This window comes from Euprymna scolopes, chromosome 22 (genome assembly GCF_053919585.1).
Source record: "Euprymna scolopes isolate OS-2025 chromosome 22, ASM5391958v1, whole genome shotgun sequence".
NCBI lineage: Eukaryota > Metazoa > Mollusca > Cephalopoda > Sepiida > Sepiolidae > Euprymna > Euprymna scolopes.
In genome coordinates this window covers 103,099,247-103,125,531 of record NC_136503.1, presented here as the reverse complement: position 1 = coordinate 103,125,531, position 26,285 = coordinate 103,099,247, and the positions used below count along the sequence as shown (strand labels likewise).

Here is a 26,285-nt window from a genome sequence, read left to right as displayed (position 1 = left end):
TATATATATATATATATATATATATATATATATATACACAATATTTATTATGACACTATATATACATATTTCAAGGTCGTACCATTGTATCGAAACCAATGGTACTTGAAATATGTATATATAGTGTCATAATAAATATTGTATCTTCAGCTCTCACATCTACGATCGAGCACTTTATTGGATTTTTTTCATCACCCCTGGACACGCTATATATATATATATATATATATATATATATATATATATATATATATATATATATATATATATGTGTGTGTGTGGTAAAGCTGGTAATTAGTAAATACCTGAAGAGAGTGCTCAATACTATTGCAGAGCAAATATGTGTTTTATTTTTTTTATTACCATTTTATCTGTTTGGTTACATATGTTTCAGATGTTGGACCATGTTTACGATCTAACAGCCTCGTCAGACCTTACAGAAGTGGTTGTTAGTATTAGGAAGAAGTGTTTTAGAAAAAATACAAAAAAAAAGGAGGGGTGAGGTAGGAGATAATAAGAGGGGAGGGAGACGGATATTGACAATATTTCAGTTTTGAGGGTTAAGATACATTAGATTGTATTGTGTGTGGGGGGTAGCAGATTCAGGTAGGCGTGGGTGGAGATATATGGATAAAGGGATATGGATATATATATATGTATGCTAAAGAGAGTCCAACATAAAAGAACGAACGATTGCTCCCTTTTGTGTTGAAACCGACGGTACCGACATATTTTATGATATTTTCTAACACACACACATATCTATATATCTATGAAGGGTAGAAGACAATTCTCAAACTATATACTCAACAAAGGTTTAATCTACAGATTTGGAATTTGGTTTATAGGGTATTCAGACACGTGGAAAACTTTTTAATTGAGTTTCATCCGTATAAAAGGGTTGCTAAGGGGATAAATTGAAAAATCAGTACTTGGGGGGGGGTCATCTGATTTTTGACTGTCAACTTTTTCACGACTCCGCATGCGTGGTCGCTAAACATGATAGCTTCCTTTATAGAAGAAAAAGTAGGTTTGTAAACACTTTTTAAAGATCGTGGCAAACTTGTATAAAAGTTATCGTGCTTTACTTCCTGGCTTTAGGTTTTGGTTTCGATCTCGGCTCGAGTATTTTTTTTTATCTGCTAGAAGTAAATATATTAATACTCGCATACATGTTTCAGTTTCTTTCAGTTGTTTTTTTTTTACTTCATTTTTTTTAAAGAATTCAATGTTACGTTTAATCATTACGGTATTTCTGTTTACAATAAATAAGAAATCAGCATTAATTAAAATATAATATTTATGCGTATTTTACGACCGGGCAACGCCGGGCGCCCTGCTAGTACACACAGACAGACAGACACACACACACACACACACACACACACACACACACACACACACGCACACATATATATATATATATATATATATATATATATATATATGTGTGTGTGTGTGTGATCATCCATTTTTGTCTATATATACATAATGAATCTGCATTAATTAAAATATAATATTTATGCGTATTTTACGACCGGGCAACGCCGGGCGCCCTGCTAGTACACACAGACACACACACACACACACACACACACACACACATATATATATGTGTGTGATCATCCATTTTTGTCTATATATATATATATGTGTGTGTGTGTGTGTATTTTGTGTACAGAAAGTTGTTAGATGAGATAAGTCATTGGTACCGTCGGTTTCAAGCCCGATAATTAGGACCGCTTTAGATATCCATATCAAGCTCTCTTCAGTAATGAGTATCCAGCGATGAGTATTGGCTGAAGAGAGATTGATATGGATATCTAAAAAGGTCCTAATTACCGCGTTTGAAACCGACGGTACCAATGACTTATCTCATCTAACAGCTTTCTGTACACAAAATAGAAAATATAAATACGCTCTTATTTTTCGGATTTTACTTTTAATTGAGCACTCTGATAGATTTCTTTTTCCAAAAAAAAAAAAAAACTAATCACACACACACACACACACACACACACACACACAAATGAACACATATCTAAAGAAATGGCAGAAACACTAGAGGATGACCTCCAATCTGTAGTGAAACGGAGACAAAAATGGATGGTCACATTCAATGCTGCCAAGACTAAACTTGTTGCCATCAATAACTACAAGAAACCTTCTCTAGCACCAATAGCAATGGCTAAAGACTCTTTATCTGAAAGCACATCTTTTAAACTCATCGGCATAATCTTCACAGGAAACATGAGTTGGAAAAATTACATTGGGAGCATTGCCAGAACCGTTGCGAAAAAGTAGGTTCTCTCTACCGTGCTAGAAGGCTGCTGACCCCTGAAAGTATCCTGTACCTCTATAAGGCCACCATTCGCCCATGTATGGAATATTGTCGGCATATTTGGGCTGGTGCATCTGCTACTAGTCTCTCACGCCTAGACAAGGTTCAAAAGAGAGTCGCCAACCTAATAGGTCCTGAACTCTCATCCAAGCTTCAGCCTCTGTCCCATGGGCGTAATGTAGCATCCCTCTGCCTGTTCTACAACAACTTAAACGGTGTATGTTCCGACGAGCTGCAAGCACTTGTATCCCCTCTACGTAAATACTCCCGACAAACCCGACAAGCAGTACAATCCCACCCCTTCACAGTAGAGATCCCTAGATGTAATAGAGCAGTTTCTTCCTCAGAACCGCTAGACTTTGGAACTCCCTGCCAGGTTCCTGCTTTCCTAACTGTACTGACATGCAGAAGTTCAAGTGTAACGTGAACCGACATCTTGCTGCCCAACTCCCCACCTAGTACGCCTGTAGCCTGTGTCCCTAATAGTAGCCCCCTACATCAAAGTGACAATGTGCCTTGTTTTTTGTTGAGCTGTCTCCATAAATAATCAAATTCTACCCAATTTACACAATTAACGATTACTACACTACGACCTTACACTCATTAACTCTTATCCTTGAGTGGTCTTTGGGCCTTGATAAGTGGTGACTCTCAAGTAAAATAAAACAAAACATCTACTCCTATTAAGCTATCTGTTAATGATGGACTAGCTATATATGTCTTTTATAAGAATGCCAGATAAAATCTGTTCGCATCCTCCTTACATCGGAATTTGCGATAAGCTTACGAACCTGAATGAAGCTATGTTCAGAATTTTTTTTTTTTTTTGCATGTATTTTTGGGTTGCGCTATTCGCCCGGGGATCACATGATCTTAACTTTGATGTTCAGGTGTTTCAATGATGGCATACGACCAGAGGAATACTAACATGTACAGCGTTTTATTCATAAACATGTTCGTCTATTCAGATTAAATTGTGCAAACTTTGAAATAAGTATTATGCTATTTTTCTTTTTTATTTTACGTAAACCTTTCCACATATAAGACGTGAGTCTCGTTTTTTGACCTTATTTTATAATGTGTGTGGCTATTGATTGAGATTGTCGGACTGACTTCCTCATCTTGGTTGTTATAGTCACAACGTTTCGGCCGTTTTGCCCTCCGGCCTTCATCAGGTGTTTTGTATCGAACTGAGAAACCGTTTGTTAGGAGTCTCGAACCCAACCCTTTATTATTATTACGGGGGTACCGCGTTCGGACTCCAGCTAGGCTCTGGGACATAGTTGCTGATTCTCTGTTTTGAATAAAATGTCCCAGAGCCTAGCTGGAGTCCGAACACGGTACCCCCGTAATAATAATAAAGGGTTGAGTTCGAGACTCCTAACAAACGGTTCCTCAGTTCGATACAAAACACCTGATGAAGGCCGGAGGGAAAAACGGCCGAAACGTTGTGACTATAACAACCAAGATGAGGAAGTCAGTCCGACAATCTCAATCAATGAAAACACCTCATCTCAAAAATACAGACAATTACTGTATGTGGCTATATTGTGTGGTATTTTTACTATCTATCTATGTTTTATTGTGTATCGATATTTATATTAAAAACCCCTTTCGTTTTTTATTTAAAAAGAAAATACAACTTTGTTATATATGGGTCGTGAAATAACATTCGCTAGCAAAAGATCTAACTAATTTGCATATTCTTTTAAACATTCATTTTAATCAATTCCTTATTAGTTTTTTTTTTTTCGGTTTTCTTATGGTATGATCATCTTTAGTTAACTGTTACGTGTAATTATATTCATGCAGATATTCTACATGATTTATACTTGCGTAATATTTGCGTAAAAAGCTTATAGTAGACACAAACCTCTCTCTCTCTCTCTCTCTCTCTCTCTCTCTCTGTATATATATATATATATATATATATATATATATATACGACGGTTCTTGGCTTGGGAGAGATAGTAGTTTAGCGGCACTGATGAGTTGTGATACAACGAAACAGGACTCTATGTCGATGACTACACACACACATATATATATACATACATATACATATATATATACATATATATATATACATATATATATACATACATATACATATATATATGTATATTTATATATATATGCACACATATACATACATACATATATGTATATATATACATATACACATATATATATACATGCATATATATATATATGTATATATATATGTATATATACATATATATGCATATATATATACATATATATACATATATACATACATACATATATATACATATATATATGTATGTATATATATGTATATATACATATATATATGTATATATATATACATATATATATATATTATATTTATATATATATACATATATATATATTTTATATTTATATATATACATATATATATATTTTAACGATCGTTTTTTAATCGACTTATTTATTTTATTTAATTGTACATATAATTTGCCCCATTATATATATATATATATTTTTTTTTCTTTTCCTCACCCCGGTTTCCATTTTTTTAGTTGATTGAATTTACGATATGGTTCACTTTTTTATAATTATTCTAAAATTTTGCCAATCGAATAAAGATGTATGTATGTATATGCCTTAAAAAATTTGCCTACCAACCTCCTCGGTTAGTTCATGAAACTTAATAAATAGAGTAATTGAACCCATGTGAAACTTTATCTTTGGTAACCACGCATATAAAGAGAACTTTTTTGTAGTTGACACAATTACCCTCAGATTTAACGCAATTATCCCAAAGTACGGTCTGTATATATATATATATATATATATATATATATATATATATATAACATCTCCAGGCTTGAGATATTGAAAAGTAGGGACTAATGAATACAACAAGATTTTTAGATAGTGCTTGATAACAAGAGCAAAATATTGATTATTTATTCGAAGGTAAACAGTTACATTTGGTCGCTACAAACAGGCATCTGTTTCTGTCAATGAGACTTCGTCAGGTGACCCTGAACCATTCGACGCTATAGAAAAAAAAAAAAAAATTGAGTTCTTAAAAAAGAAAAAAGACTAAAATTTGCAAGCTCTAATTTTTGAACGAGTTTCCAAAAAGTTTGAAATACGACTTCTCCATTTTTATCCCTCTTTCTTAGAGAGCTTGCAACTTTTATAGTCTGGATTCCCCCCCCTACTTTTTTTTTCTCCCCATTTTTTCGATAGCGTCAAATGGTTTTAATCCTGGCTTGAGGTAGCTGCTAGTCTAGCTGCATTGAAGAGTTGTGAAACAGTCTGTCGGTAGAAAAGTTTGAAAATTAAAGAAATGAAATTTGCAAGGTCGAACGACGGCATTACGAATATGCATGCGTAACGTAATAACTATTGATTCAGGTTTTAATTTTCAGCCCTGCAGCAAACATGTATTCAGAGCTTAGGCATTAACGTAAAATCGTAAGTAAAAATAAAATTAAGTAAATTTTAAGCTAAACATTTTGATTTCGATTCTTGGTTGTGGCGCACGAGTCATTTTTTTAAAACACTTTTTTAATCATTAATATATATTGGGCCCAATATAATATAATAATAAACACGAAATCTGCATTTTATCAAAATATCATATTTAAGCGTGTTTTACGATCGGGCAATGCCGGGCAGCCTGCTAGTATTATATAATATTATTTTAGCTATATTTTGACGTTAAGCATACGTAATATTTCTGGCTATATTGTATGTTTTTTAGGTGTATTACATATTACATGACCTAACATAATCTTTCCAATTTCCGATTCATAAATATTAAAGGCTACCTTGCCAAAAACCGTCCATTCTGATGGGCTGAGACCTGAGAATTCTTATATTCGGGAATCCAGATATTGGATTTAAAAGCGAATATGACGTCATTAAGAGACATATTACTTCCCTTCCCGCCAAGTTTATTATATGCATAGGTCATTTCAGAGCTCCCAAATATTTGCATCTTTTATATTAAGATTTCTCGATAAAAAAATTAAAAAAAACAAACAAAACCAAAAACAATTAACAAAATACGTAAGTGTATTTGTTAATTGTTTTATCACGACGACGACGACGACGACGACGACGACGACGACGACGACGACGACGACGACGACGACGACAACTCCTTTGTCTAACGTTCACAGGAAACATAGGTTGGAACAATTACATAGAAGGCATTGCCAGGGCCGCTGCAAGAAAGGTGGGCTCTCTCTACCGTGCTAGACAACTACTAACACCCGAAAGTATCCTGTACCTCTATAAGGCCACCATTCGCCCATGTATGGAGTATTGCTGTCACATTTGGGCTGGTGCATCTGCTACTAGTCTCTCGCTCATTGACAAGGTTCAAAAGAGAGTCGCAAACCTGATAGGCCCTGAACTGTCATCTAAACTTCAACCCCTGTCCCATCGACGAAATTTTGCACCCCTCTGACTTTTCTACAAGTATTTTAGTGGTGAATGCTCTGACGAACTGCAATCACTTGTGCCCACACGACGTGAGCACCCTCGACAAACCCGACAGGCTGCTAAGTCCCACCCCCACACTGTAGAGATCCCTAGATGTAAAAGATCTTTCTACTCCAATAGTTTCTTCCCCAGAACCGCTAGACTTTGGAATTCCATTCCAGGTCCCTGCTTCCCCAACAGTACTGACGTGCAGAAGTTCAAGTGTAACGTGAACCGACATCTTGCTGCGCAAATCCCTACATAGTACCCCAGTAGTTGTTGCCTCTGATAGTATACTTTAGTGTAGGGGGCCTACACTAAAGTGGCAATTTGCCTTGTTTGGGGTGAAAATGTAATTAAAAAAAAAAAAAGAAAAAAAAAAGAAAAAAAAACAACGACGACGACTTCTTCGTCAAAATATAAACGGATTACATTTTCTCTAGTTTTCTTGCCACGAAATCGACGACGGTGACGACGACTTCTTCGTCAAAACATAAACAAACTAACAGTTTCTCGAGGCTTTTTTTTACCATTAAACACATTACATTAGTGATGTTTAAAACAGTCCCCCAAATATTTGCGTCTTTTGTATTAAGATTTATGATGAAAAATACAAACATAATCAGATTAAAAAAAATGAAGCAGAGGGAATAGGGTGAATAAAAGAGTGATTTCACGTGAATGGAATTACGTGGTTCCCTTAGATTTTACTTCTGCGAATGTAAATTTAACTAACTTTCTTGGATTTTGCATCTTTGGATTTTAAAAAAGGTGATTTCACGTGAATGGATAGTCTGGTGAAGGGTAAAATATCCAATGACGGTAAAATTCAAAGATGCAAAATCCAAGAAAGTTAGTTAAATTTCTTGGATTCTGCATTTTTGTCATTTCACTTGAAGTCTAAAGTGAAATCACTTTTTCATTCACTCTATTCCCTCTATTTCATTTTTTTTTATCAAGTAAGATCTAGTACTTACTTGTAGTTTCATTTAATACTTTTGCAAGCAAAATCCGATCCCGCATTTTGCTAAATCCTATCCACTGATGAGAAGGAAAGTGTTTCTTCGAAACTCCGCGGATTAAGGATTATCCACTTATTTAGTGCTTCCTTTTTAAAATCAAATGTTTTTAACTCTTTTTAACATGTTTTATTAACTGTTTGTTCTTATTATAAGATCTATCACCTATTTGGTTATATCGAGCTTTTACATCTGGTTGAGATTACTTTGTAAATATTAATTCTTTAATATTTATAATTTACTTTAGTTTTGCCATCTTGGATCATTTTGGTAAACTGTAATTCTTGTGGGGGTACCACATTGGGTAAAGGGAAAATTATTCCCAACTCGCATTTAGGTAAAAACGCACTTTTGTAAATAATTGAATTCATTCAAAACGTATCGCAAAAACAAAAACAAATAACACACACACACACACACACACACACACACGCACACACACACACACACACACACACACACATATATATATATATTAGAACAATTCACTTAATTTGTGTTTCCTTTTGGAAAATTAAATGTTTTTAACTCTTCTTAAAGTGTTTTAACATGTTTTATTATTTTATTATATTTGTTCTTCTTATAAGCTCTATCTCCTATTTGGTTTTATTGGGCTTTTACATCTGGCTAGGATTACCTTATAGATATTAAATCTTTAATTATAATATATTTTAAGTTTGCCATTTTGGATTATCTTTGTAAACTTAATTGTAATTCTTACTGCACACACACACACAGACACACACACACAAGTATATATATATATATATATATATATATATATATATGAAGAAATCTACAAATGGAATAAATAGAATGAAAATATTGGCAAAAACGCAATAATTTTTTTATGACTCGGTAACAGTCGCATATTTTGAAATGATATACGAAACATAACGCGAATGTTTTTCTATCTTTTTTATTATTATTTCAGGAGTGATTATGGAATGCTTATGGAATCTCCTGGATTTCCATCCTATCACACAGTGACTGAAATTCAAAATAAACATCAACCCATATAAGTTTTAATAGTATCAGTTCAGAGTTTAACCGCTGCTGTACCATCACTCTAAAGTAAACCTGCTGATGACACGACCATCTATGGCAACACATCAAAGGCCTTAAATGACAAAGTTCTCTCTAATTCTCTCTCCTCTGATCTTGAGCACGTGGTACAATGGGGGAAGAGGTGGCTATTCACTTTTAATGCACCCAAAACCAAGCTTCTATCTTTACATCATCAACGCTCTGATCCCCATCTGGCATCAATTGAAATGGATGGCTCTCGTCTTGGGGAGGCTCCATGTTTTGACAATCTTCTGGGTTTGACCTTTACTCCTGATCTGAAATGGAACACATACATCAAATCTGTTACCAGGGACGCTGGGAAAATTGTGGGATCCTTCTACCGACCCAAAAGATATCTCACTACTGATGCAATTCTCTATCTGTATAAAAGCCAAGTACGTCCAAGGATGGAGTACTGCTGCCACATCTGTGCAGGAGCTGCTAAAAACAGCCTATCCTGCCTTGACAGAGTACCAAATAGACTTCGTGGTTTAGTGGGGGATGCCCTTTTCTCTTCCCCGCAACCTCTCTCCCACAGAAGAGACGTTGCGAGCCTGTCTTTGTTTTATCATTATTTCCATGGCACGTGCTCGTCTGAGCTCCAATCCCTCGTCCCCCGTCTCGCTAATCTTTCACGAGAAACACCCGTCTAGCTGAAACTACTGTCAATAATTTTCCCCACTCTCTATCTGTGCCTAAATCTAAACGTAGATTCCATGAGCAAAGCTTCTTTCTTAGAACTGCACGCCAGTGGAACTCTCTGCCGCTTGCCTGCTTCCCACCTGACTACAACTTGGACGTCTTCAGGTCCAACATAAACAAACTCCTGACAAACCGCCCCCTTAAGTAAGACACTCTATCAAAACCCCCAATACTAATGATTACTACAATACTATCTCATTGATTACTGTACCCGCAATAACCCTTATCCCTGAGTGGCCTTCGGGCCTTGATAAGTGGTGACTACCATGTAAAAAAAACCCCTTATCAGTGGATTAGTTAGAAGGTTGGGCGCAGTTTAACGAGCCTAGTTGATATTAAAAGCATAATAGTTATGCAGATTGGCTTAATACTTTCTGATGTAATACATTCTTTCAGGGGATGTCCTAGAGGATGGCCGAAAGGACGAAATATTATATCCTAGCCAGTAACTATCGTAATTAGAGTAAAACTAAACTAGATAATAAATATCTGATAATGTAATTCGATTATAATTATACTAGCTGGCAGCCCGGCGTTTCCCCGGTGTACAATACGCATAAATATGATATTTTAATTTATACAGATTGCGTACACATTATTATAGAATCACTCCTCTGTTGATTTTATATTTTACTGGTGGACTAATTCGTAGAAAAAAATATAATAATGACAATGTCGTTCATCAAACTCTGTCCGTGTTTGTTTATAATATCACGTCAGCTGATATTTGAGCTTGACGATGAACGCTGTGAGAAAAGTCTGGATTAGGGTTAGGGTTAGGGTTTGACGATGAATGTCCTGGAAAAGTCACTTCTGATTAATGTTTTGTTTTAAAATGTGCACGCGAAGAAATGATTTGCGGCGATTTTAAATGGCTCTCCTTTTATCATAAATTGAACTCATAATTTAAGAAAAAATTAAAATAAAATGGTGAGGTACACTCGGGATTGAACAAGGGATCATTAGATCTGTAATCGAATACTCTACCACTGAGCTATATCTCCAGATGACAATAAATCTGTTTTTTTTTTAAGAAGAAATTATTTTAAGAAGAAATTATTTCCTGGGATTTTATTATTTCTTTTGGCCGGTGTAACGTAAAATATTTCCCTGTAAAATTTATTTTTTATCTATAAGGCAGAAAAGATTAATTTTAAGATCGATGTTTTCCGATTTTTGAAAGGTGGGGAGTTGTAACAGCAAGATTTTTGTTCACACTGTTGATAGTGGATTTTGGATAATGTAGTTGCTGGATGTCTAAACAAAGCACAGACAAGTAGACTTTTTTTTTACATTTTCACCCCAAACAAGGCACATTGCCACTTTGATGTAGGGGGCTACTATCAGGGACATAAAGCTACAGGGCTACTATATGGGGAGTTAGGCAGCAAGATGTCGGTTCACGTTACAATTGAACTTCTGCATGTCAGTACAGTTGGGGAAGCAGGAACCCGGAAGGGAATTCCAAAGTCTAGCGGTTCTGGGAAAAAACTACTAGAGTAGAAGTCTCTCTTACACCTAAGGATCTCAACTGTGAAGGGGTGGGATTTTACTGCTTCTCATGTTTGTCGGGGTTATTTACGTCGAGGGGATACAAGTGATTGCAGTTCGTCGGATCATTCACCGTTAAGAATTTTATCCAAATCTATATTTACGGGGTTATAGCCTCAGGATTGCCCACAGAGAACAAGTGTAGGGTACTTTCCATATGATGTTACACCCCCCTAAAATAAAATTAGGAGCAGCTATATAAGTGGGTTAGTCAGCAAGTAGGGCGCAGTTTATATTTAAAGCCAAATACTAATGCGGACTAATTCAATACTTTCTGGTGTAATACATTCTTTCAGAAGATGTCTTAGAGGAGGGTCGAAAGGACGAAATGTTATATCCCCGTTGAAACCTATCGTAGTACGATGGAAGTCAAACTACACTAGGTAATAAATAGCTGAAAATGTAATTCGATTATAAATAATATTAAATCATATCTGCGTGCCTGAAACCGAAACTATACTGTTAGTTCTATCAACAAAGCAGGTTTGATATATCTCTGCCTAACGCCGAAATTATACTATTTGTTCTATTCATAATTGAGATTTAGTATCTGTCTGTCTTAAACCGAAACTATGTGTTCTTTTTTTTTTATTATAATTGAGATTTTTTTTATTATAATTGAGATTTTGTCTGTCTGAAACCGAAACTTTACTTTTACTTCTGATAATAAAGCAGATTTGATATATGTCTGCCATAAGTCGAAACTATACTATTAGTTCTACTTATAATTAAAATTTTGTTTCTGTCTGTCTGAAACCGAAACTATGTTTCTATTATAATGGAGATTTAGTATTTTTCTCTCTGAAACTGAAACTTTACTGTTACCTCTATTAATAAAGGAGATTTGATATATGTCTGTCTGAAGTCGGAACTATACAATTAGTTCTACTCATAATTAAAATTTTGTATCTGTCTACATAAAATCATACACAATTGAACTATTCTCGCCCCCATTTTTTTAAAACGGAAGATTTTCAACCATACTGGATATTGTGAGTAGGAACACTATATATATATATATATATATATATATATATATATATATATATATATATATATATATATATATATATATACATTGTTAAAACTGCAGAAAGCTTCTGTTAAGTAATAGCTTTTTTATTTGTCAATTTTTCGTATTATCTTTTTTGTATATACATTGAATGTATGGATGTATGGCCCAAGCATTCTTTTCTTCTCGAAGTGTCCGCAGTTTGAACTTTTCGGGAAATCGTCTTCACATTATCAGGAATGGGTGTTAGTCTCAGTAGGGAATTATGGGAAGATTTATATAAGTAGTAGTTAGGGTGCGAGCGAAGTTCGTTGTGATTGCTGACAGCGATGGGGGGCGTAAGTGTGGTAGGGGAAAGTTAGGAGAGCATGCCTGTTCTAAGAGGAGGAAGGAGTTATGCGAGGCATTTGAGTATACTGGTACTATTCTGAAATGTGACCTGATTCAGGCTAGGTTTTTGCGTGTTGATATAAACAGCTTCAAGGATTTTAAGTTTTTTAACATTCGTTTCGTAGTGTAGTATTTTGGTGTTATTAACTAGAATTTCTCTGAAATTTGAGGGCAGGCAATGATGTTTTTTATGTAAATGTTGAAAGATGGCACTTGATTCGACATTATGCTAAGTGAGGCGGCGTGATAATGTTATGGTCGTATGTCCAACGTAACTATTAGTTGCATTGTTTTTTATAGGAGTTACATTCTTGCAAGTGGCATTTGAACTGATAGATGATGTTGGTCCGTTCTAGGGAAGGATTGTTTTTAATAACGAAGTTTTGTTGGTTTAAATTTTTTTTTTATAGTAAATGATGAATCTAATGTTATTGGAGATGTATCTATGGATGATGTTTTTATAGCGATTTCTTCCAACTTAAAGCCAGGGTATATTTGATTGCAATAGAATAGATTGATTGTTATGGTGTTGGGGGTGTTACTGTTAGTGGGAGTGTTGTTTAACTTTTGAAGCATGGAGTTTGTGTATTAACCAACAATATAACTTGGGAAACCGTTGTTGATGAGGATTGTTCAATGGTTTTTAGTTCGATTAGTAGTATTTTTTTTTGTTGTAAGAGATAACTTTTGCTCAGCTGAGGAGGTTTTTGTATCGATGGCTATTTTGTATCGATGGCTATTTTGTATCGATGGGGCCATTCACTCTTGAAATTAAGAAGGCAAGAATTATAGCAGGTAAGTTTTTTGTAGTTTTGTAGTGCTAAAGGTGTTATTGGAAGTGTCAATAAGGACGTCGAGGAAAGATATTTTGTTATTAACATTTAACTCAACAGTGAATTTGATTACGGAGTTGTCTTGGAGAAAGTCCTTAAGTGTAAATATTTGTTGGTTGTTATTAGCAGGGAGGAGAATATCGTCTACATACCTTACATAAATAGAGTGTTTACTGATTCTGGTAAGTATCAGGTTTTAAAAGTGATTCATGTAGAACTCACTGAAGATGGGTCCGAGGATGGAACCCTTGGATACACCGTCTATTTGGGTGTAAATGCTTCCTATGTGGTCGTAGAAGGGTACTCCGGTGGTGCAGGTTCGAAGTAATTTTTTAAGTATTTTTTTCGTTAATGTTATGGGGAAGAACAAGAGAAGAAAACTGCTTGGACCAAACATCCAAACGTTCGATGTATATACAAAAAAGGTAATATGGAAAATTGTAAAGAATAAAAAAAGGTATTACTAAACAGAAGCTTTGTGTTGTTTTAGCAATGTCTGCTTGAATGAAAAATGTAAACTTTCTGTATATATATATATATAATATATATATATATACTAGCAAAAGTACCCGTCGTTGACTGGGTTCAAAAACAGCCTACAGAAAATGGACTCTGATTTATGAAACTATGATAGGTTATGAAAAGGAAGGGTTGTAAATTTGGGGGTATCAAAACCAAAGCAAAATATCATGAAAGTAAAAATAAAATAGATAAACTACATAATTTATTATACCATACCTGTTCACACTGAAACATTTATCACAATATTCTGTGGATCTACATTAAAAAGAACCTTGTTAAACTTTGGGACATATTTCCATTCTATGGAGGTCAGGTGCGAACGAACACCCCATAAGTTTATTATACCATATTTCTTCAAATAGAACCATAATTATCAAAGTATACTTGCGCAGATAGATATGAAAAGTCTTTATTAAAGTTTGTGCCTATTTCCATTCTATGGATACCAGGCGCGAACGCCAACCCCACAATTTTATTATACCATCCCTATTTAAGTTAAAACATATTTATCAAAGTATTATCATGTACATCTATATCAAAAACACTTGTAAACTTTAAAAAAAAAATTTAAATTTAAATTTTTTTCCATACTTTGTGGACCAGATGCGAACGCAGACCCCACAATTTTAATGAACCACCGTTCTGCCAGATCAAACATGCCCATTCCTGTGTCTCGATACATCTTTTCATTATATGCAATCAGTTTTTTAAAATAGTCAACCATATAGGAGCCTATTCGTAACCACACACACACACACACACACACACACACACACACACGCACACACACATTCAGCTTTATATTATAATATATATATATATATATATATATATATATATATATATATATATATAGAGAGAGAGAGAGAGAGAGGGAGGGGAAATAAAAAGGAACAAATCGAGTTATGTGTTCATCAACGTTTCGTCTTTATTTCAAGACTTCCTAAATAAAGATGAAACGTTGATGAACACAAAACTCGGTTTGTTCCTTTTCATTTCTCTATTTTGTCGGAATATTATTTCAATTATTCTCATATATATATATATATATATATACTAGCATTAGCATTTCAGCCCGGCGTTGCCCGGGTGTTTGGAGGTGTATGCTGAGCAAAAAAAAAAAAAAGAGTAAATTTTTTTTTTAATTTGACCCCTATTATGACCCCTTAAAATTTATAGTTTCGGGCTCAAATCACTTTATTAAGTTAGATCCAGGTTCAAGGAACCTATATCTAAAATTTCAAGTGTCTAGACCCAAAATTGTCGGAGGAGTTTGGTAGAGTTCTTAAAGGTCAAATCGTTGAAATTTGACCCCTTAACAGCCAAATTTCTGGCTGACACCCGTCACATCGATTTTCCCAAATCTCAGTACCCGGTATTTCAAATTTCGAGTCTATAGACTAAAAATTGACAGAATTATTGCGTAGGGAAATGTACACAGACAGACAGACACACAGACACACACACAGACAGACAGACAGACACGTTCACTTTTATATATATATATATATATATATATATATATATATATATATATATATATATATATATATATAGTAAATGGATAGTATGGTTAGTTAGAATTCGCTATTTTAAGCATTAAATGAACAAAACTATTTTGTGCCTCGTAGATATATGAATCATAACCAAAATTGTTATGAACTTACGCCAGCATGTGAATAAAATCTTGCCAAAAAATTGTATATACACACATACTTTTACACGTATATACATGTACAGAGAACTTGACTGCCTACTGGAAAGAACGTGAATGCCTACTAGACACTGTCTTCGAGTGTATAAGAGGATATTTTTTTTCTGAAAGTGAACTATGAATAAATATTCAAAAATGCCATAGCATTCAAAGCTCAAATGGAATCTCTTTCTTATGGCTGCCCTACATTGGCTTATACGAGATTCGTGCACGTTATCGAAGTGATGTTGCGTATAGTGAAAACCTTAAGCTGGATACTCTACCAGACTAGATGAATTCTTGTCCTGGAATCAAGTAAGATTAAGAGACCCCAAAATGATGTACGATAATACAATTTGCATGTAAATTGGGGTAAGGCAAAGTTTAATGTTGGTCACTTCTTTACAAACTCAACACTTGAAATATCAGTATCATCAGCCGCCGTGCTGTTATTAACAGCCTCATCGACCACGCCTCTCCAAATTGTAAAGCAATGGTCATCTTGGGAAGACAAGTAAAGACTATAGTTTCCCGTTATTTTCCGTCTTGATTCGGGGGTGCATTTCCCCCAGTGAGTTAAACGCGCCCCCAGATACCAACCTGGAAAGTCCTACGACATGGCGCGGTACACACAGCGCCTAGCTTTCCCAAATGGTCACCCATCTTGTACTGGTCAGGTTCAATGTTGCTTAACTCCGGCGATCGACGTGATTGCGCCGTTTGAAAGGAAGGTTAATGAAATATTCTGATATCTGTGCATATTCATTTCTTGCAGAAGAGACATTACTAGTCTTTCTCTGCTCTATTGTCTTTTTTATAGCAAGTGCTCGCCTGAGTTCCAATTTATGATCTCCCATTGCCAAACGTTCACGAAAAACACTCGTCTATTTGCAACCACTATACATAATTCCCCCCACTCTTTATCTGTGCCTAAACCTAAAAACCTAAACGTAGATTCCATGAACAAAGTTTCTTTCTTAGAACTGCACGCCTGTAAAATTCTGTTCTCTTTGCCTTCTTTCCAGCTGACTATAATATGGTCGTCTTCAAGTTGAATGTAAACAAATTCTTGATGAGCCGTCCTCTTAAGTAATCAAGTTTACCAAAGTTTCACTACTAAAGATTACTACGATATTTTCCCATTGACTACTGTACACTCATTAAACCTTATCCTCGAGTGGCCTCCAAGCCTTGATAAGTGGTGACTCCTTTGTAAAAAAACAAGTCTTAGATTGAGATTAAGTTGTCTAGGAAAGAGCCACTTGATTTCTGAGAACTTCGTCTGGAGTATACTGAGACAAAAACATATATATATATATATGTATATATATATATATATATATATATATATATATATATATATATATATATAACTACTTCATTTACTCAGATAAAATTAATATACGAAAGTATAAATTTATGCGTAAACTTTAAGTATTTACTTCAAAAGTGCTCAATACGTAGGTAGAACTAGTTATTAAGTTATAAAATATATATGGCGATTAAGCTATACTGAATATTCCGCGTTTCATTCACTCTAGGACTCTTCAGGCTTATGCACGAATTTTGTGGTAGTCTGTCGTTTTTATATACGCACCTTCTATTGAGATTTTAGTTATTCTAGTATCCATCGCGCCTTTCCTATCAGCCAATGAACGCACTTATCGGACAAAGGCCTATTTGACCTCTGGTTGACCTGTTCCTTTGTGTGTGCTCTATTTAGCCTGGATATATATATATATATATATATATATATATATATATATATATATATATATATATATTACCGTTTTATCTGTTTTAGTTACACATGCTTCGGTTACCGGATCGTATCAACGATCCAACAACTTTGTCAAACTTGAACAGAAGTGGTTATTATGATTTGGAAAAACAATATTAGAAGAAGACGATGAAAAAAAAGGGCGGGGGGATCTCAATTTTGATCTGACAGCATTTAAGTTTTAAGATTTAATAATTAAATAAATAAATAAAATACATCGACCACGAGTGAAATTGAGTTAAAAACTTTAGCCAGATGGACACAGATTTCGAGTGTATGGAGAAGGGATATATATATATATATATATATATAATAAAAGTTACAATAAGTTTACTAAGGTAATCTAAATGGTAAACTTAAAATATATTATAAATATTAAAGAGTTAATATTTACAAGTAAAATAAACTCAGCCAGATATAAAAAGCTCAATAAAACCGAAAAGGAAATAGAGCTTATAATACGAACAAATGATTAATAAAATATGTTAAAAAACATCTTGAAAAAGAGTTAAAAACATATTTAATTTTAAAAAAAGAAAGCACAAGATAAGTGGATAGTCCTTAATCCGCGGAGTTTCGAAGAAATACTTTCCTTCTCATCAGAGGGCAGGAATTAGTAAAATGCGGGATCGGATTTTGCATATAAAAGTATTTAATGAAACTACACGTAAGTCACAGATCTTACTTGGTTAAAAAAAAGGGTGAGGTAAGGGGAACAGGAGGCAAAAGAAAAGCTGCATGTCTGAATACTCTTTATGTAAAATTTCAAATGTTTAGACCCAAAATTGGCTGAATAGTTTGGTAGAGGTTTCAAAGGTCAAGTCTTTTGAACTTTGATCGCTTGGCAGCTAAATTTTCGGCCAAAACACGATTAAAAAGCTTGCCCTATGTCTGAATACACTTCATGTAAAATTTCAAATGTTTGGACAAAAAATTGGCTGAGTAATTTGGTAGAGACAGCAGTGTTCACTTTTTAAAAACTTTGACCCCAATTTGACCCCTTAATATTTATTGTTTTGGGCTCAAATCAAATTAACAAGATTGATCCTTGGGCTCAAATCAAATTAACAAGTTTGAACCTTCAAATAAAATTTCAAGTGTTTAGACCCAAAATTGGCAGAGGAATTTGGTAGAGTTTTCAAAAGTCAAATCGTTGAACTTTGCCCCCTTGACAGCCAAATTTCTGGCCGAAAACCGATTAAAATGATTTTTCCAACCCTCAATATCCATAATGTCAAATCTCGAGTCCGTAGACTGAAAAGTGACAGAGTAGTTTGGCAAGGAAATGTACACACACAAACAATTTCACTTTTATATATAGATTTATTTATTTGCGGACTACTATCCCCATCTTCATAGTTGTTGTTTCACAACGTTTCGGCTAGCTATTCCTCTGGCCTTCATCAGATGGTAAATCACTACAGGATAGGAATGCTGTATGTCTTAACTGTATCTCCAGTAATTACTGCCTTCCATAGTCGTTGTGGCGTGGTGAAACGACGACAACTACGGAAGGCAGTAATTGGTAAGGATACAGTAAAGAGACTTAGCATTCCTATCTCGTCACGGTTAACTACCTGACAAAGGCCAGAGGAAGAGTTGGCCGAAACGTTGTGAAACAATAACTACAGGATGCGGATAACACTCCGAAAAAAAAAATGAATATATAAATAAATAAATATATAAATATATAAATATATAGATAAATAAATAAATATGCAAATAAATAAATATATAAATAAATATATAAATAAATAAATATATAAATAAATAAATATATAAATATGCAAATAAATAAATATATAAATAAATAAATATATAAATAAATATATAAATAAATAAATATATAAATAAATAAATAAATATGCAAATAAATAAATGAATGAATGAATAAATATATAAATAAATAAATACATAAATAAATATAAATGAATAAATAAATACATAAATATATAAATAAATAAATAAATAAATGAATAAATAAATACATAAATAAATGAATGAATAAAAAAATACATAAATATATAAATATATGAATAAATATATATATATAAATAAATGAATGAATGAATAAATAAATATATAAATAAATATATATATAAATAAATAAATATATATATATATAAATAAATTAATTAATAGATAAATAAATATATAAATAAATATATAAATAAATGAATGAATAAATAAATAAATATACATATATAAATATATACATATATACATATATATACATATATAAATAAATGAATGGATAAATAAATGAATAAATAAATAAATATATAAATAAATATATAAATAAATAAATAAATATATATACAAAAAAATAAATAAATATATATATAAATAAATGAATGAATGAATAAATAAATGAATAAATAAATAAATAAATAAATGAATAAATAAATAAATAAATAAAGAGACGTGTTAAGTTTTATATTATTCTTAATTATTATCGAACGCAGTAAGGATTGAACCTTTAACATTCAGAAGACTGCCATTTTGAACGGATTATTAATCAACGATCTTGACCGTTTGGTCTTAACAACATGCGAATTCCTAAAATTCAAAAGCTTGAAATTAATCATCTAGAGAAGGTTGGATATTACATCGGCCGAAACGCGTTGAATTATGAATTATAAATTTAATAGCTGAAAATACAAATACATATTTTCCTTTTGTAGTTTGTTTTTTACTTAGATTATGAATTTAGTCACTGGGTGCTCTACTATCATGGCCTTTTGCCAGACATATTATGTACCTCCTTGCCATTGGCTAGAAACAAAGTTGTGGAGGAATTTGAAGAGTCAGCGCACCAGAAGAAAACGCATTATGGCCAATAAAAACTACCTGAGCAAAACCCTCTCTCTCAACCTCTCTCTCTATCTGCTTCTCTCTATGTGTCTCTCTTCCCCTCTCCCTCTCACCCCTCTCTCTCTTTATATATATATATATATATATATATATATATATATATATATAATGACTCTACAAAATTCATGATATAATCAATATTATCTAATCACGTTAAAAAAATTTATTTGTAAATCTCTTTAAGAAATACACACACATACACACTTATATATATATATATATATATATATATATATATATATATATATATATATATATATATATATATTCCAAATCGCAAAAAAAAATTATTCTGTAAAATTATACACACACACTCGCACACACGCACACCCCCCCCCACACACACACACATATATAAATACACACACACATACACACACACACAGATATATATCTATATATATATATATATTTATATATATAAATGTAAACTTATGTACATTTTGTCTATAGAAGTGTTGCTATCTATATACACACACACACACACACACACACATACATACATACACACACACAGCGTGACCCATAAAAACCGGGCCCCAACTCTAATTAGTCTCTGTTTCTTACTGTTTTGAAATGAAACTTTGGTCATAACTAGTTTATTAAATTCTAAACATCACATCAAAACACTAGGGTCCTTGCCCTTTTTTTCTTTTTTTTTTCTCCGTTCTACAGCATAAGTTCTAGATGACCTCTTTTATTTTTTTTAGGTCACCCTGTACATATATATATATATATATATATATATATATATATATATATATATATATATATATATATACCCATGTAAAATATATGTTTATATTAATGCACATATATTTTTTTCATTTATGCTATATATTGCTCTGTATTCACATTGAGCTTCTTATATATAAGGATTGATATATAATAAGAAATATATTTCTACAGACATATATATATATATATATATATATATATATATATATATATATATATATATATATACATACAAATTGGACTATATCCCACTGACCAGAATAACTAAGAATGAGTGTTTTTTTTTTCAGATTGATTGTTGAATATCTTAAATTTTGCCTCATGTTTTGCATTAATTACTGATCCTTATTAATCCATGTCAGTGTATCGAATGAATACTATAATGCGTAGCTCGCTAGACCTTATCTTAATAAATGTCCATGCAGAATTTTAGCCAGATCGGCGCAATAGTTAAAAAAATGTGGAATTGACAGGCTAAAATAAATATAATATAAATATATAAGTGTATTTTAACACACACACACACACACACACACACACACACACACACACACACACATATATATATTTCTGTAAAAATACATTTTCTTATTATATATAAATCCTTATTTAAGAAGCTCAATGTAAATACAGAGCAATATAGAGAATAAATGACAAAGAGTTATATTCCAAAATTCATGATGTTGACCACTATTTATTTAGTTATTTCTTTAATTCAGTTGACTTATACAATTCTTGACAGTATCTGTTTCGTAGCGCAAAATCAATCACTTAATTATTGTATCAATCAGTGAATCTATTATGCCCTTATATATATATATATATATATATATATATATATATATATAATCTTACAAGATATATCTTAGTTGTATACTTATCATATCTTTCATCAGCTTGACAAAAATGTCTGCAAATTCATTAATGTCTTTATACACACAAACACACACGCACACACACACATCTATATATATATATGTATGTGTGTATTATGTATGTATGTATGTATGTATGTATGTATGTATGTATGTATTTAACCTTACAAGATATATATTAGCTGTTTACCTATCAAATCCTTTGAAGGGTATCATCAAATCGACCAAAATGTCAAGAAATTCCTTTTACTATATTTTTCTTATTTCTCTAAATATTTCTTAAAAAACGCTCGTTCTATTTTTTTAAATTTTATTTCATAATTTGTTTCAACAGGTATTGCTATATTATAAAAATCAGCCTTGTTGAGTTTTTTTTTTTAGACATTCTGATTAATAAATATGAAAGTGTCTTTTAAAAGTTTCTTAAATGACAAATGAATATGATTTTTTTTTAAAGTTTGCTTCACACAATCACAAATATAGCGTACATTTAAAAATAAATTTATTAAATGAAAAATGAATATTATTTAAGAAAAATTTTTTAAATTTTTTTTAAAGTTTACTTAATGACAAATAAATAGATTTTTTTTTAAAATTTCATAACAAATAAATTTTAAAGTGTTTTTAGTTTACTAAATGGCAAATAAATACTACCGTATTTTACGTTTACTAAATTATTAATGAATACTTTTTAAACGATTTAATAACAAATGAATATTATTTTTCTGAAGTTTTCTACAACGCGAATAAATACATTAAAAAATAATAACAAATGAATGATCAAGTTTTTATAAATATATTTTTAAAATTTAATAACAAATAAATATTAAAGTTTTTTTTAAAGTTTACTAAATAACAAATAAATATTTAAGTTTTTTAAAAGTTTACTAAATAACAAATAAATATTTAAGTTTTTTTTTTTAAAGTTTAAATTACAAATAAATATTTAAATTATTTTAAAGCTTATTTAATCAGAAATAAATATTTCATTTTTAAAATAATTTTTCGAAACGACAAATTAATAAAAATTTACTTACTTTGTCTCGGAGTTTATCTATCTCCATTTCCATCCGGAAGTTCTTCTTGTCGGATAATTCCAGCATGTCTTGCAGCTTCCGGTTGTCATCTTCGACACGAGCCCGCTTCTCCTCGAGGATGTCCAGTTCGTCGTGGAGACGAACGGACACTTCTTTGGCCATCTTGACCTCGTCTTCCAACGCCTGGATGTGCCTCCTCGCGTCTTCGTTCTCGAAAGCATTCTGAAGGGTCCGAAGTTTCTCCTCATACTGTTCCCTGTCGGCCTCGACCTGCTCATTGCGACGCTCGGCCTTACGCAGCTTGAACTGTAAGATGCGGCAGTTCTTAGCCGTGATCTCCAGCTCCTTCTGCAACTCCCTAAAGTCCTCGGCCTCCGACTCGCGGAACTGGTCATACATTTCGTCTATCTCGACTTTCATCTCATTCACCTCTTCCCGGAGAAGCTCATTCTCCTCGGTCAGTTTCATCCGGGCCTGGTCACTCTCTTCAAGTAACTTGCGTAACTCCATCAGGCTCCGGCTTTCTAGCTGACCTTTGGTCACTTTGACCTTCTCGATTTGAATCTGATCCTCCAGCTCTTTCTTTTCCTCCTCTAAACCACTGTACTTCCTCTCCATGCTTCTTAGTTGGTTTTTCAGTTCCCCGATGATTTTCTCCAAGGCGAGCTTTTCTCCAAACTCCTTCTGGATCTTACTGTTCTTGCGTTCAAGCTTGTAGACTTTGTCTTCAAGCTCGGATATTTGGATCCTAAAATTTAGTCGCTCCTTGGACGAAATACCCCTGTCCGGTTCAGGCGACAACGACTCAGCCGACGAGCTACTACCCCGACGGTCACTTTTTGAACCGGGCTGGTCAGGGAATTCATTTTTCTGTTCTTTCGGCCCCTGGTCCCGATTTTTTTCTCGGGTAGTCTTTACAGAACTCCCCTCCTCCTTAGCTGCATTCGAAATGGACACTGGAGGTTGAGCGACGGCTGACACAGCCGCAAGGGAACCCGAAGAAACTACAGCATCAGCAGAGCTGTTTGCTGTATTATCCTCCCGGCCGGGGTGCCTTGAAACAGTTCCACGCTCAGATATATCCGGCGCGCTTTCGTCACTATGACATCTTAGATAGTCGGCTGCGTGCTGTTGTTTCGCTTTCTGTTGGTAACCTGATACGCCATCGCCTGTATCGTTATTTACGCGGGGATGGTGGGAAAGTTCTTCGTTCTTGCCAGGGTAAGCTGTACCTGTGTAGCCCTTGTCAGAGACAAACCTTGCATCGATATCATCTTTCTTTCTATAGCCCGTCACTGTTGGCGCTGGTTGCTGATTAAACTGCTCGATCGGTCGACCATCACGAGCATCAAGGTCTTGCGAATTATTATAGTCAAAAGCACGATTAGTTGTTTTATTTACGTTCGAGGTATTAGTAGCGTTTAATGGTACGTCAGCACTGTAGTAGTTAGGGCGAGCAACACTCCCGTCCCCACCGCTGCTACTTGCATGATTATGCGGCGCAGTAAATTGTTGGGTAGGATAGTTGGCACCTTTCCATTGAGTGCCTGAAGAAGCAGGATCTACAGTTGGCGAGTAAGGTGGGGGTGGGGTGTTGTATCCAGGGGGTGGGGTAGAATAACCCGCAGTAAAGGGCGAGGCCGTGGCTGAGCGGGAGACCCCATACTCTGACGAACCTCCCCCAGACCCAGCACCTGACGCCCCCATCGCCGCCGACGTGGTATGTAGAACCGGAAGAGGGATCACACGCAAGCCGGAGCCCGGTGTCGGCGAAGGGGACGGGGACGGACGGTAAACACTACGCATGGAAGAAGAAACGGGCGAAGAGCAGGATGAAGGGGACGGACTATAACAGCTCCCCCCACTATCCCAACTCCTCTCGCTACCACCTCCATCATCGATCATACTACCACCGTACATCCCACCTGGGCCAAACACCACGGGACTCGTTCGGCCAGACGGGAAGCCAGACACTGCTCTAAAGCCACTCGAGTTTGACCGCATCAAGCGATTGTTACCTTGGGGTGAAAGAACCATAAACGCTGGAGCTGGGGACGGCGACCGCCCACCAGACGGGGTTGATTGCTGCGCCGGGCGCTGACCCCTACGTACTTGAACCTCAACCACGATCGGGGTACGGCCCTTACCTTCGGAAGAATTCGATGATGTTGACGATGAAGAACACTGTCGGGAATATTCACCGACATTCCTACCATAGCCTCCAGCATCGTATTCGGCGCCACCATCTTGGATCGGCGCGGACTTCCAGCTGACGTTGGACCCCTGATACGAATGAGGTCCACCGTAAGGTTGACCATCAGTTTGTACTTCAATCGGGTGCGTTATTGCGTAAGAAGACATCTTATTCGGATCCTCTTGTAACCTTGTCGACGATGTTTGCCTCATATAGCCCGCGTTTTGCCCGAATTCCTCTCCTGGTTTTTTGTATTCCGACACGCTACCTTGGTTCGCTGTTGTAGCTGCAGCCGCTGCTGCTGCCGCTGCTGCTTGGGATTTGGCAAATTTGGAAGATTCCACAACCATGGTTTTTACTTTGGGGGACGCGTTTGTGGACGTGTCGGTGTCTTGTCCGAGGTATTTATCTCCTAATGTCGCCGGAGGCGTGGCTTTCATTTTAGTCGCGGACACGGCTAAGGAGGAGGGGGGAGTTATCCGTGTTGTCGTCGTCGTCGTCGTCGTCGGTGTGGTCGCGTGTTTAGGGGTTTTATCTTCCGTGGACGTCGTGTACGATTTGTACGGGGTACTTTTGTCCGAGGCTAACGCCACGGGTGTTTTCGTTGTGTTTTCTTTGCTTTTTATGTTCGTTGTAGACTCCGGCTTCGCCGCCGCCGCCGCCACGACCGCCTCCGCCACCGACACTCTCATCGGCTTTGCTGTGACTCCTGCTGATGCTATTTCCTCGGCCTTTCTCATGTTTGTTGTTGTTGGTGTTGTTGGTGTTGATGTTGTTGTTTTCGCGATTGGCGTTTTTGTTGTGGCTGATAGCGAAACTGGTGTGGCTGGGGTGGTGGTGGTGGTGGTGGTCGGTGTTGCCTTCGTCGATGGAAGCGAAACCCCCGGGGATTTAGTTACAGGTGTCGTCGTCGAGGTTGTCGTCCTACTAGGAGTGGCTGCTTGGGGAGTCGGAATTGTTTTATTTACTGATGTCGATGTTTTTGATGATGATGATAATGATGATGATGATGATGGCGCTGCTGCTGTTGATGATGATGATGCTGACGACGATGTTGTTGTTGTTGTTGATGATGATGATGATGATGATGTGGATGGCTTTTGAGTTGATAACAGCGACGAAGTCCCATTCGTCGACGGCGAAGGGGTTGACACTGGCGATGTTGGTGTCAGAGACCCTCGACCAGTGG

The 26,285-nt window shown here is 34.8% G+C and overlaps 1 protein-coding gene across 3 annotated transcripts in view; it reads right to left on the bottom strand.

The window, feature by feature from the left end:
- The window catches only part of LOC145243581 (uncharacterized), a 465,876-nt gene that overhangs the window by 437,095 nt on the left and 2,496 nt on the right, over positions 1-26,285 (bottom strand). For all 3 annotated transcript variants that reach the window (XM_080106561.1, XM_080106562.1, XM_080106563.1), the window contains exon 1: positions 22,903-26,285. This exon is cut by the window's right edge and continues 2,496 nt beyond it. In XM_080106561.1, the coding sequence (XP_079962687.1) occupies positions 22,903-26,285 (3,383 nt within the window). The remainder of the gene's footprint in view (positions 1-22,902) is intronic.